Raw genomic sequence first — 12,888 nt, 5'->3', positions numbered from 1 at the left:
CCTGTCTTTTGTGAATAAATGACCTGTTTCTGCATATTTGGTCTGAGTTTTTCTGTAAATACTTGCAATGACCATCGAACATAGTACCAAGTTGTGGTATATAACTATGTTCATTTAATCAAATAATACTGTACTAAAGTACCATTTTGACCCACTTGTAACATCTATTTTGTTTATAATCATACTTCACTGCATCTCAGATGGAAACATGTAACTTTAATTCCACAACATTTAGTTTATAACTAGCTGCTTGACATATTTAAATTATTAATACAAAGCTATATCTACTATATCTATACATAATAAGCAGGGGTGCACATAACTGGTACGCAGGTACGCATGCGCGGCACAAATCTGAATTGCGTAACGTCACTTGTGTCACTACGCGCCTTTGCGTACCTCAAAACATCAAAACAAAACACATATTTCGTCTACACGTGTTTCTTGTCAACACTCAATGGAGTAAACTACTAGGCATGTCAAAAAACCCAAAGACATTAAGCAGCTACGTTGCCGTTTCGCTCCCTGCAAAAAATCTTTCTATGACTGATTGAACTGGAGCTGGGTGAGCCGCGCAGGACATAACCGACGGACCTGTGAAGCTTTCCAGGAGGCAGAGGCCTAGATCACTGGACGACAGAGTTGGTCGCCGTGTGCACAGACAGGGTTAACGTCGGTATAAACAACAGAATTGTGCCAAAAGTCCGCCAACTGGCTGCGGTGGGAGACTCCCCTGTGCACATTCTGTGCCCCGCGCACACACTGGAGAACTGCGCAAAATCATCTGATCACAACGTTCACGCTCTGTGGTCAAGCTGCTGCAGTTTTATTTACACCAAAGTGGAGTGAAACACACAGCTGCAAACTTACTCAGGGTGTTATGGAAGAGTTTGAAATCAGACAGAGGTGGAAGAAGTACTCAGATCTTGTGTAGGAATACTCTGTTACAGTAAAAGTCCTGCATTCAAAATGTTACTCAAGTAAAATTAGAAAAGTATTATCAAAATATAGTGAAAGTAGCGACAGTAAAAGTATTCATTGTGCAGATTGGTCCATTTCAGAATAATATATATGATATGTTTTATAATGATTGATCATGAAAGTGTTCTCAAAGCTGGTAAAGGAGCAGCTAGTTTGAATGACTTTGTATACTGCAGGGTAGCTTGTGAATTTACTCCAGGTGGAACTAAAGTCTGATTTAACACTTGAGTATATTTCACATCATTCATCCACATCTGTAAAGTAACTAAAGGGATTAAATACATGTAGTGGAGTAAAAGTAGAAGTACAAAGTAGCATAAAATAGAAATACTCAAGTCAACTACAAGTATCTCAAAATTGTACTTGAGTAAATAAGTGTGCTTTGTTACTTCCCACATTTGAAATCAGATATGACTTCAAGTCATGTGATCATTTCTTAGTATTTGATCCTTCAACTTGGCCTCAGGAAATGCAAGGACTTCACAGTTTTGGCAACAAGTTTTGGAGAAAGCAAATCGGAGGCTTAAAAAGAGACAGGGAGGTGCATCTTCATCATCTTCATCATCTAGCATGCAAGAAGTGTAAATTGAGGACAGTGAAGGAGACACTGAGGAGGACCACGCTTCGTGTGGGGTGAGTACCAAACGCTGTCTCTTGGTACTCATCTGAGTAACTCACTAAAAAAGTTATGTGCACCCCTGATAATAAGTCTCAAAATGGGCCATTCTGCATTATAAGGAGGCAACTTTTACTTACCGTTTGCCTACTTAAAATTGTGTAGTATAATTGTATGTTCATACTTTTGAATGCAGGAAAACATTTTCTACACTGTGGAGCACTTTGAATTGTCGCGTACAGAAAAGTGCTATATGAATAAACTTGCCTTGCCTTGCCTTGCCTTGCCTAAACATTTTAGTACTTCTCCCACCCTTGTAATTTCGTGTATGTATATTAATTGATTTGCAATGATGAGCCATTAAACGGTTTCAGAACGACCACAGTGGAAACTCCAGTGCCATTTATCTAGGTCAAAACATACTGACTTAACTGACTTTATGGAGGTGAAAAGCTCAGCTAAAGGAGTAACGGTGTATACAGTAAAGAGAAAAACTCATTACCCACAAGGCCCCGCCCCCTCTGACGTCAGTGTTTTCCCTCGCTCAGCTGATCCCAGTCAGACTGCCTACGGAAATGTTGTACAGTGCAGGATAAAGTAGCTTAGTGACATGACAGCATGCAACACAAAGACCTCTGTTGGCTTCCATTGATCTGGTAATATTACTGCTCAGTTTCCGTATACATTTAACGGTTTATAATATACGCATGAGCTATTAGCATAAACGCTAGCATTGGTAATTACTTGTGCAGCTAGCTAGCATCAGTGACAGCTAACTGAGCCCCTCGTGATGGTGCGGACTTGTTTATAATAACAGAGGAGAAGCTGAGATGGAAGACTGCAATGGGGAGGACATTATAGCAACACCTGAGCTACCTCTGGAGGTGAGTTCATGTACTAGAAATAAATAAGAAGATGCAACAGACTCTTCTGTTTATTTAAACATTCATAACAGTTTATTCTAGGCTGAATCCCAGAATAAAAAAAGGTTTTAATGTATGAATTATAATATGTTTTACTTCATTTAAGAACTGGGGTTTAAGGAACATATCACAAAATATCTCAAAAAGAAAATGTCATTATTTTGTATTGTCAATCTGTAATATACAAATACATACATGTAACACTGAAGGAAGTCTGCAAGCTTTTAACAGGTTTTATATAATGTAACTGCTGCATTTGCACGTTTGTCTATTGTTTTCTGAAGTATGAAAATACAATGAAGAAAAAGGAAGTCCCAATGTCCCCACCAAGGGATACGGGTTAAAATGCTATTTTAAAAGGCTAAAATTATCATACACTTCTAGAATTGTAATATAATATAGTTAAGACTCTCATGTCCCTATAAAGAACATACATGTGAAATATCTGCTATGTTGAAATGACAGAAAATGTGCTTTGCTGGCTCCCAAAAAGCCAAGGTTTACATTTTCACAGAACCTCACTCAAACAGGCTGTATGCATGGGGTTTTGTAATAAAGGCCTCAGTGCCGTGTCCCTGACAGAGGCCATAAGTGAATTCCCGGGTCTCAGTACAGCAGAAGTCCTTTGCTGGTGGATTAGGACGTGTTATGACATTGCTATTCTTGCCAAATGACATTATGTCATTCAGTCATGCAATATGCTGTCTTTTGAGAGAATACATACTGTCAGGTGACCCTGGGGTGGATTTCCTCTTCCAGGATCAACACATTTGAATGTAATCTAACGTTGTATTCCTGTCCTCAGATCATAGTTTACATCCAGAGCTTTCTTCAAGCTTCAGACAGGAAGGATGCCTCGCTGGTCTGCCGCAGCTGGTACTACGCCAGTCAGGACTTCCACTTTCAGGTAATTAGCTTCAGGGAATAAAGTATGATGAATCGGTATTGTGCATACTTCAAAAACAGGGTGTTAACTATTTGAAAAGTGACTGTAGAAGGATCTGCATGACTCATGAGTGTGTAAAGCTTTGGGGCAAAGTCAACTCCATGCCTCTTCTCTGTCTGTTTCTCTCTGTGCAGAAGAACCTCACCTTCAGCTTCCCGGCTTCAGCCTCGTCCCTGGAGCTGATCAAGGGTCTGGGCAGGAAGTCCCGCTGCAGTCTGATTATCAAACAGCTCGATGGGTTCAGCATGTCCAGGTCACTGCTCATGGAGGTACAGTATGCTCACATGATTCAAAAAGTCTTTACTCGTTGGGTTAGGATGTGTGCAGGTGTTAACTGAAGAACACCTGTAGCTTCCTTATTAACCGAAAATAAGTCGCTCTTAATGGTCAAGAGAAAATGTCCCCCGAGTCCAAAAAGTGGAAGTTCCTTAACCTGCATACTTTCTAATATCCAGCAGGAAGCAATGTATCTGGTTGTATAGAAGTCTATGAGAGAATGACCCTTCTTCTAGCTTCATTTATTGGGTTCGGTAACATTTTGATGGCTTCAATTGTTAGTTTCAAGTGTTCTTTATTACATCCTGATGACCATTAAGCAATTAAGGTCCCATTTGCAGTAAAATAGATTTTTTTGGCATTCAGTTTTTACTTTACTCTATCCTCTTGTCACATTTGTAGTTGAAAATAGACAAGATGACCACGGGCCAAGATGCGTTACTGGAGGGTTCAAAATGACCCAACAATTGGGTGGAGTCACTGTGACTAAGGCCAAAGGAGAATAATTGGGAGCAGATTTGGATGGATGAAATATATAATTGCTGAGTATTTCTAATAGGGTGTGTTAAGACAAGTCATCCTTCTCTACTAAAACAGTAGCTTTTGTTTTGGGAACTTTATTGCTGTTGTCATGTGAACCCTGATAGCACTAGCGTTGTATTTTCACTTAAAATGATCACACGATTTGTCGTAGGTCCAGACATTTTCCCTACCTCAAGGGCTTATGTGAGAGCCATTTAAAAAAAGACTGAGCAAACCAAAGTTGTTTGGATTTTATTCATCCTGAACATCATCTGGCTAAAAATGCTCAAAGGCTCACATTGCAGTCAGCCAGAAATATTATTTGAAACCTGCTTTATCTTGAGTGTTTGCATTGTATCACTCTAATCATTTTGATTACCCATAAAACTCCTATAAAAAGGTCCTATCCAGCAGATAGTAAATTAAACTCTGTTCTCTTGCCACCCTTGTCTCTTCGTTCCCAAGTCCCAACCTGTTTCTTTTTCTTTCTTATGTGATTGTCTTTGCCTTTTCCCCCCCCCTTCAGGTGGGTCTGTGTTTGGGCTCTAAGCTGGAGAGCTTGGCCCTGCCCGGCAGCAGTATAACAGAGGCCTCTCTGCTGAGCCTCCTCCCCCGCCTCACCTCCCTCCGCAGGCTGGACCTCAGGGGTCTGGACAGCCTCTTCATGTCTGGGGCTTTCCTCTCCAGAGAGGAGCACAGACACCAGGTATTATATACTCTATTCTCTAAATGTGGGACTCTTTTTTTCTGTAAAATGTGTGTGTGCTTTGGCCTATATTTGATAAAACAGCTAAAGAGAAATGAAAGAAGACAGAAGGAAATGAAATGCGGCTAAGGGCTGTGGGTTGGATTCGAACCCTGTCCGTTTGACTTTTTTTCCAAACGTATACAGCAATAGTAAGGCTTTAATGAAGTAATGGTGCATTCGTTTAAAGTCAAGCTAATGAAATATGTAAGAAGAAGCCTCGCCCCGCCGCCTCTCGCTGGCCGGCTGCCATATTGCCTTTGAGTTCGACCCGTATCGAGGGTCAAGAAGGAAGAGATAAGCTATTGGGTTGTACCACTTTATTTAGAGTTGATATCAGAGTTGAGCTTATGTTTCGATGCTGATTATTTAACATATTATTTTGCAGTCTGGTCTCAAGAATGTCCATTATCTAGTATTGATTGCTTTATTATTAAGAATAATTCAGTAACTAATATTTCCTCATTTGTTATTTTCTTACACATCCCTTGGTAAATATTCAGGACTTCATGTCAGTTGTCACCAGCAGTTGTGTTGTTTTCACATCTTTCTGCTGCACAATCTTGAACACACATCTCTTTATGTTATTACATTGCCCAGCTTTACTTATTTACTGGTTCATTAAATAGACTGGTTAATTACTGCAGAATGTAGGTCACTAACCAGCCCCCATGAAACTACACTGTGTAGAGGAAGTGTGGCAGTACCATCTGGCATGCAGTGTTAGTCAGTTAACTAATCTATTTACTGTACATGGAAGAAGAAAGTTTACCATGTAGAAACAAAGAAGAAAAGCCCTGTGATGTGAAGAGGAAAATGACATGTAAATAGAGCAGCCAATTTGGAATCTGCACTGACTGAACCCTCTGTGGCAAAGAGACAGCAGCTAGTTTGCGAGGTAGCCACTGCTAGCCCAGGGTTGCCAACTCTCACGCATCTGGCGTGTGACACACGCTTTCACTCTCAATCTCACGCTCTCACGCTGCCCAAACTATTCTCACGCCAAAAACAAGAATACGAAGACTAGAAACGGTTTTGAAAACTTTTGTCACGTAGTGATCGTCTTCTCAATAGAACATCTTTGATAATGTCTTCTGGCCAATCAGAATCACGATAACGGCGTGGTGTTGTTGCAGGAAGTCCCGACGGAGAATACTTTTGCGGTAGTACATCTCTATACATCGATACAACATTACGTGTTGATAGAAATCAACACGTAATGAAATAAGACCCCACGGTTTGATGATTGATAGGTGTGTGGGCTGTCTTTCATTTTGACACACAGAACAATGGGGGCTATCCACCCTTATCCACAATGTAAAGTAATTCACACAGCCTCTTCCCTCTTCTCTCTGTGAGGAGCAGCAGGTTCAGCTTTCAGAACAAAGTAACAAAAAAATAATATGGCATTCATTTTTTTAAATGTGTAGTAATAGATTTATTTATTTTTCTTCTCAAGAGAGTACCAGAATGTTTATTTTATGTTAGGATTTTAAAAAATCTCCTGGGGGAGAATCCCCCCAGACCCCCCTGCAGGGGTTGGGTTTTCAGCATGTCAACTATTTCACCTGTTGCAGGATTGGCTCCATGTCGCCCTTTTTATTTACTACAAGACAAATGTGCCTTTTTATTTCATACAGTTCAATTTGGATTGAGACAGGGAAATAATCTAAACCTCACGCATGGCGTTTCACTGTCGGGGGGAGCGTGTATGTAATTACATTGCAAATACTGATTTAAGCCCCACCACTGTATGGGTTAGCCCTACCATAGATTACCCAACAAAAATACTCTGGAGCGCATGCGCAGATCTAAGATCCAGTAGAAATGATAAAAAAGTAAAAGTCTGCTGCTTATTGTTCTACTAGGCCAACATAGAGTCAAAGAGTACAGTATATGAGAGTGAGAGTGTGTTAATTAATATATTTGGCAGTTTGGAGTAAGTCTGTAGATTTGTTTGTGTGTGTGTGTTTCATGTATAGGCCTCTCACGATAATTAATTTAGTAGGATACATTTTCCCGGAAATTATTGCGATAAACGATAATATTGTCGGCACCGTTGTATGACCATTTTAGACCACTGACATAATGATAATATATAATAATAATTCAAGTACATCCTTTCAAACTGCTAGTCACATCCTCATGTAAATGGCAATTTATCGAGGTCAGAAAAGTTATCGAGTTCATTTTTATTTATCGTACGATAAGTCAATTAATTGCTTATCGCGACAGGCACACAATACAACAGTGGAAACAAACATGTTTGACTTTCATTAGTGAATGAAACTGTGTGCCCTTTATAGTCTGTGTCCATTATTGTGTATTTGTATATATTGTATATATATCCTATATATATGCTAAGGTCCCGCTGCTGACACGATAGCAGTCATGTCGTGCGCATATGTGTAATTAAACCGAATTAAACCCATGATATCACAATCTCACTCCAGCCAGGTACCCAAAGTTGGCAACCCTGTGCTAGCCTTAGCTAAACCTTAATGTAATCACATGAATAAAAACAAATATTTTGAATAACCAACATCTTGGTATCTCAGTGTTTTATTCCACATAGCTAAATAAGACACATGCTAAATGTTGTCATGGTGAAGATAAAACCCCAACCTAGCTTCTGCTAAAGCTAGCTTAGCAAAGTTACAGCTACTGCCATGTTAGCTTTTGAATCTAGTGGAATTACTGACATGTTTTTGTGGTTAAGCTACTTTAAATCACATGTTTAAGTATACTAAATTAGTATGAAACCCGATTGTATAAACTTATACAATTATATTATGTTTAATAACAAATAGCAAATAAAGTCATTTATTTTGTATAAAATATGTGAGTCAGCAAACTTTAAACCTTTTTTGTTGTTTTTGTCTGCTCTCTGTGTTTGAAGCAGTATTAGATTTGGCTTTCTCCTACATGTTGGCCTGTGTAGCTCTGCTAGTGTTAGTCTCTCTGTAGAGAGTAGTGCCCTGGGGAATAAGAACATCTGCAGTGATTATAATTGCAGTCATGATGGTGACTGACAGATGGGTGTTTCCCCTCAGTAAAAGTTGATAAATGTAACCTTTCATACTAATTGTAAACGTAGTAAGGCTTTCAGGTCAAACTCCATCTTGTTGTTCCAGGTGAGGTCAGCTCTGTCTGGTCTGGAGGAGCTGGACCTGTCCGACCTGCGCTACCTCTCCGACCTCACCTTCAACCGGCTCACCAGCTGTACCCCCGGCCTACGCCGCCTCTCGCTGGCCGGCTGCCATATCGCCTTTGAGTTCGACCCGTATCGAGGGTGCCCAGCGGGGGCTGTTAAGGATTCGTCAGCACTGCTGTCACTGAGGAACTTGAAGAGGTTGGTAACGGAGCAGAGATGGACTCTCGTAGCTTTGGACCTCAGCAGAACCTCCATCACACCCGATTCACTACGCACTGTTGCACAGGTGGGATTACCTTTAGGCCCTGCTGCAGCTTCTCTATTACTTTAGTGGTCCTTACATTCTTTGAAGATAAAACGTTTTAACTGCTTCGCCTCATAGATAACACCTTTTGTAGGATTTATTTTACACTTTATATTCCTTCTGTTTCAGGTTCCAGATTTGGTCTTAGAGGAACTGCGTCTGCACGGCTGTAAGGAGCTGACCGATTACTCAATAGAAGTTCTGGTGAAGCACCAGCCGAGCCTCCAGAGGCTGGACATCAGTGCCTGCACGGAGCTGACCAGCAGGTCTGTGGAGGCCGTAGCTCAGGGCCTGAAGGCACTGACACAGCTCTCTCTGTCCCGCGACTGGAGGATCACTGAAAAAGGTGCAAATTATGTATTTTTTGTTTTTGTGTTTATCGTAGAGTTGAAAATGAATTTGCAAATAAAGCCGAACAAAAATGTGCCATATTTGATGTGGATGTCCTAACAGTGCTGATGGTAAATGTAGTCCAATGAAGGAATCCCAAGTGTGCTGCATGTTGATTGAGAAAACTGCTCACATGCTGGACATGACTTCATTTACCACGATGGATTGCCGTTGAGCAGCATAAGACACTATGTTACAGAAACTGTTTGACTTTTTAAGTCAAATAAATTACCAGGAATAAACTCACCAATAGTCAAGGAAGAAAATATTCTTACACATTAACAGAAAAATACAAATGCATTCCTTCTGAATTTACGTTCCTTTCTGTTAACAACAATTAAATTGATTAATTGATTTGTTATTTCAATGTAAAACAAACTTCATGCAAAACTGGATGGAAACGAAATAAAATTCCCTGTTATAAGTATTTGTTCAGACTAAATAAGTCCGTATTTGCTGAGTTAGATGTGAAAATATGCTTGCTCTACAAACTGTTTTCCCCTCAGCTAAGCCTCCATGCACATCAACTACCCTAGAATGTCGTCTGTTGGAAAATCTTTTACAAAGAGATGATTTTGTGTCGGCACAGGCCTCGCTGAATTACTGTCAGTGTCCTCCCTGAGGAGTCTGGACCTGTCTGAGTGTCTGCACGTCAGCGGGACAGAGATAGTGAAAGGCCTGACAGGATGCACCACTGCCCGAGCACAGCTGGACACACTGAGCCTCAAGAGCTGCACCTACATACGGGTCAGTCAGTGGACAGTGACAGTATGAGGCTGTATTTCTGTGTGTTTTAACATGTAAGTCTGTCATTTACAAATAATGTTGTCTCTGTCTCTGTCTTCAGGATTTTGCAGTTTTCTCTCTCACACAGCTTCTGGGGAATACCCTCCGTGAGCTGGACTTGACATTGTGTGTTAATGTGACTGACCTGTCTGTGCGAGCTATAGCCACTTACCTGCAGGGCCTGGTGGTTCTGCGGCTGGGCTTGTGTAAAGAAATCACAGATTGGGGTCTGCTGGGGATGGTGGAAGCAACCAAATGTGAGCCGGACCAGGAGACGGTAAGAAGCACGTGTTAGAAAATGGTGGGGTTATATACGGTTGGCTTCTCCAAAATGGGGGTGTCTAAATCATTCAATCACACTTTAAATGATCCAAACTATGCCTTTAATTGTCTTTTCTCAACAGGCAGATAAGGGTCCGAGATTCACCCGGACTTTCGGCAACATGGGTTTCTTCAAGCCTCCGCGTTTACCCTTTGATGAGAAACCCAAGCTGGTGACGCATAATGACCTGCAGCAGTTCAAGCAGCAGGCTGGAGCGTCTCTGTTAGCTCTGAACAGGCTGCAGGAGCTGGACCTCTCCGCCTGCCCCAAGCTCACCGACAGCAGCATCACCCAGGTGGGGGGGCGGAGGAGAGCCAAATGTTTTAGTTTGGTGCAGGACTGCAGGAGATAATACTGTCTCTCCTCTCCTCAGGTGCTGCGTTACCCAGACCTGCGCCGCCTGTCGCTCTCCATGCTGCCGGAGATCACGGACGCCAGCTTGGCCTCGGTGGCCTGTCACTGCCGCAGCCTCACCAGCCTGGCCCTGAGCCACTGCCCGGGCATCAGCGACCGCGGAGTGGCTCAAGCTGCACCGTACCTCCACCGGCTGCAGCACCTCTACCTCTCCGGCTGCAGCAACATCACTGACAGGTGAGCGGCACCAAACTCTATGTGTGTCTGTTTCCCCTTAAATAATGGGACAGTCCAATTGCAATACCAATGATGTGCAATATGTGCAATATATATGCCGTTAATAACTGTGCAATATATACCTGGCTGGTATATCTCAGAACTAATACAGGATGTGTACTTTGTAAATTGTGTAATCTTTGTGTAATGCATGCTTCTTGGGTAATATTAAGCTGCCTTTGGCTCTTGTCTTGATGCAAATGTCCCCTCTGTGGGACGATTAAAGGTATTCTGATTCTGATTCCATCCTAATGTTGAAAATAAATATGTTTCCTTTTACCTGTAGTTCTGTTTATCAAATGATATATGTATTCTAGGTTTCAGAGTGTTCTGGGTGCATCTACTCACATGTAAATGTTGTCTTCTTCAGCTGAGCTTTAACGTTAGCTGTCTAAATAGACAGTTCCTGATGGTGACACAGTTTGGTTAGTAGAGAGAAAATAGTTCCTAAATGAAACTGCTCACAACAACGTCTGTGGGTTATTTTGAGTAACCAGGTCATGGTTTCTGAAAAAAACACCCCAAAATGTATTGTTTTGGCGCTTTGAGAACCACACGCAAGGGCCATCTACTTCCATTGTATTGAAGAGAAGTTAGACAAACATCCGATGTCTCTATCTAGATTGATAAACCAGGCTTTGGTGAAGATATGAAGTTTGTATTTTTAAGGATTGCTTCCTGATCTCTTGACCTTTGCTCCTGCAGGTCTCTGTTCCTCCTGCTGCAGCACTGTGACCGTCTGCAAACACTCGACATCTCAAGTTGCAAAAACATCTCCCCAACAACGGTGGACCTCCTTCAATCCAGGCTGCCCTTCTTGGAGAATGTCCACCACAAATTCATAGGTGGGGCTGATATATCCCTTACATTCTGACTGACTGAATGTCCTGGAAGACCACTTGTCCTTTTTTCAGAGACAAAAACCTGCTGACCAAAGACTGCTCCATGAGTTTTGCACATTTTTTTTACACAAGAACTGAAGGAAAGATGTGTGTGTGTGTGTACTGTGGGAGCAGCTTGTCTCCTGAACGTCACCCTGTTAGTGAGTTTATAAAAGTGTCTTCAGTGTGAGAGAGGTACCTCTAATGTGGAAATACTAACATTTGTTGTTCTGCGTGGCGTCAAAAATAACTAGACAGGGTGGAGACAACTGACTGAAAACATACTTCCCTCTACATGTATCTGTTAAAACCAAGAGCAACCCTGTACACTGAGACACAGCTGCCACAGTTTGAAGGAAATATGCTCACAATAAATCATATTTTGCTTTTTGTTTTAATTGTCTTGCAGAAACAAGGTCCTGTTATCGTAAAAAGTAACTCAGAAAGACTTGCATAGCTGAAGGTAAGGTAGGAAAAAATATATAAAAGCTATCTCATAAGAAATAATTTTGTTGAGATTTAACGCACATTTTTTATATAAAAATGTAATTATATATTTAATATTTTAAATTCTTACATTTCTCCTTTTGCTTAACATGAGCACATTTATGTTGTGTTGAGCAGCTGAAGAAAGTATTTTTAAAGCTCACACTGTAAGGTGTTTTTGATTTTCTTGATGATTTATTTATAACAAAACAGGAGAATAATTTTTTCTTAAAATAACGTATCTGTGTTGCTAAAGTAGGAGGAAAGATTGATGTGAAGGGAAATAGGTGTCCTTAAATATTTTCAACTTTTAGACCAGAATTAAGGCCAATAACTTATTTAGCATGGTCTCTTCTGAAATGGCTTTCCTTAAAGGTCCCATGTCATGGCCATTTCTACTGATCATAATTCCATTGTTGAGGTCTACTAGAATAGATTTACATTGTTCCAAAATCACATTGGTTTCTCATACAGCATCTCTGTATAGTATGTGTATTCACTCTCTGTCCTAAACGGCTTGTTGGAGCTCCTGCCCCCCCCTCCCACTGTGCTCTGATGTGTGAGTATGTGTTACAATGGCGTTAGCAACCAGAAAATGACACCAGTAATGACAAACAGATGAGAATGCTGCGTGGGGTCTGGGTGCCGTGTTGGCGGGACGTTGCGGGGCTCGCTGCTCCGCCCTTTGAGGCTCGAGGAGCGGACAGTGTGAGCTATATTACTGGTGTTTCCTGGTTGCTGCGTGGGGTCTGCGAGACAGCGAGGAACTCAGCCTGAAAACACACACACACACACACACACACTCACAGCCAGGCAGAGCCGCGGCTGAGAAAAGATAAGGCTGAGTGAGTGTGTGTGTGTGTGAGGAGCTCCACGGATTGGTCCATTTGGAACAGGGTATGGGCACGTCACTATACTCAGGAAGA

The 12,888-nt window shown here is 41.5% G+C and overlaps 1 protein-coding gene across 3 annotated transcripts; it reads left to right on the top strand.

Moving 5' to 3' along the window:
* Positions 1-1,597: 1,597 nt before the first annotated feature.
* On the top strand, positions 1,598-11,959 carry lrrc29 (leucine rich repeat containing 29). Of its 3 annotated transcripts, none has more exons than XM_034141353.1 (12): positions 1,598-1,614; positions 2,415-2,481; positions 3,326-3,427; positions 3,601-3,735; positions 4,791-4,970; positions 8,144-8,449; positions 8,597-8,813; positions 9,447-9,604; positions 9,705-9,920; positions 10,048-10,260; positions 10,339-10,556; positions 11,301-11,867. In XM_034141353.1, the coding sequence occupies exons 2-12, from the start codon at positions 2,428-2,430 to the stop codon at positions 11,467-11,469; spliced, it is 1,968 nt and encodes a 655-aa protein (XP_033997244.1). In that variant the 5' UTR covers positions 1,598-1,614; positions 2,415-2,427; the 3' UTR covers positions 11,470-11,867. The 3 variants fall into 3 exon arrangements, with proteins under 3 accessions (XP_033997244.1, XP_033997242.1, XP_033997243.1); XM_034141351.1 differs by lacking the exon at positions 1,598-1,614 and adding an exon at positions 11,886-11,959 and having other exon boundaries at positions 2,126-2,481; positions 11,301-11,440; XM_034141352.1 differs by lacking the exon at positions 1,598-1,614 and adding an exon at positions 2,126-2,253.
* The last annotated feature ends 929 nt before the right edge of the window (positions 11,960-12,888 follow it).

The sequence above is a fragment of the Trematomus bernacchii genome, unplaced genomic scaffold (genome assembly GCF_902827165.1).
Source record: "Trematomus bernacchii unplaced genomic scaffold, fTreBer1.1, whole genome shotgun sequence".
Taxonomy (NCBI): Eukaryota; Metazoa; Chordata; class Actinopteri; order Perciformes; family Nototheniidae; genus Trematomus; species Trematomus bernacchii.
This window is presented reverse-complemented; position numbering and strand designations above follow the sequence as displayed.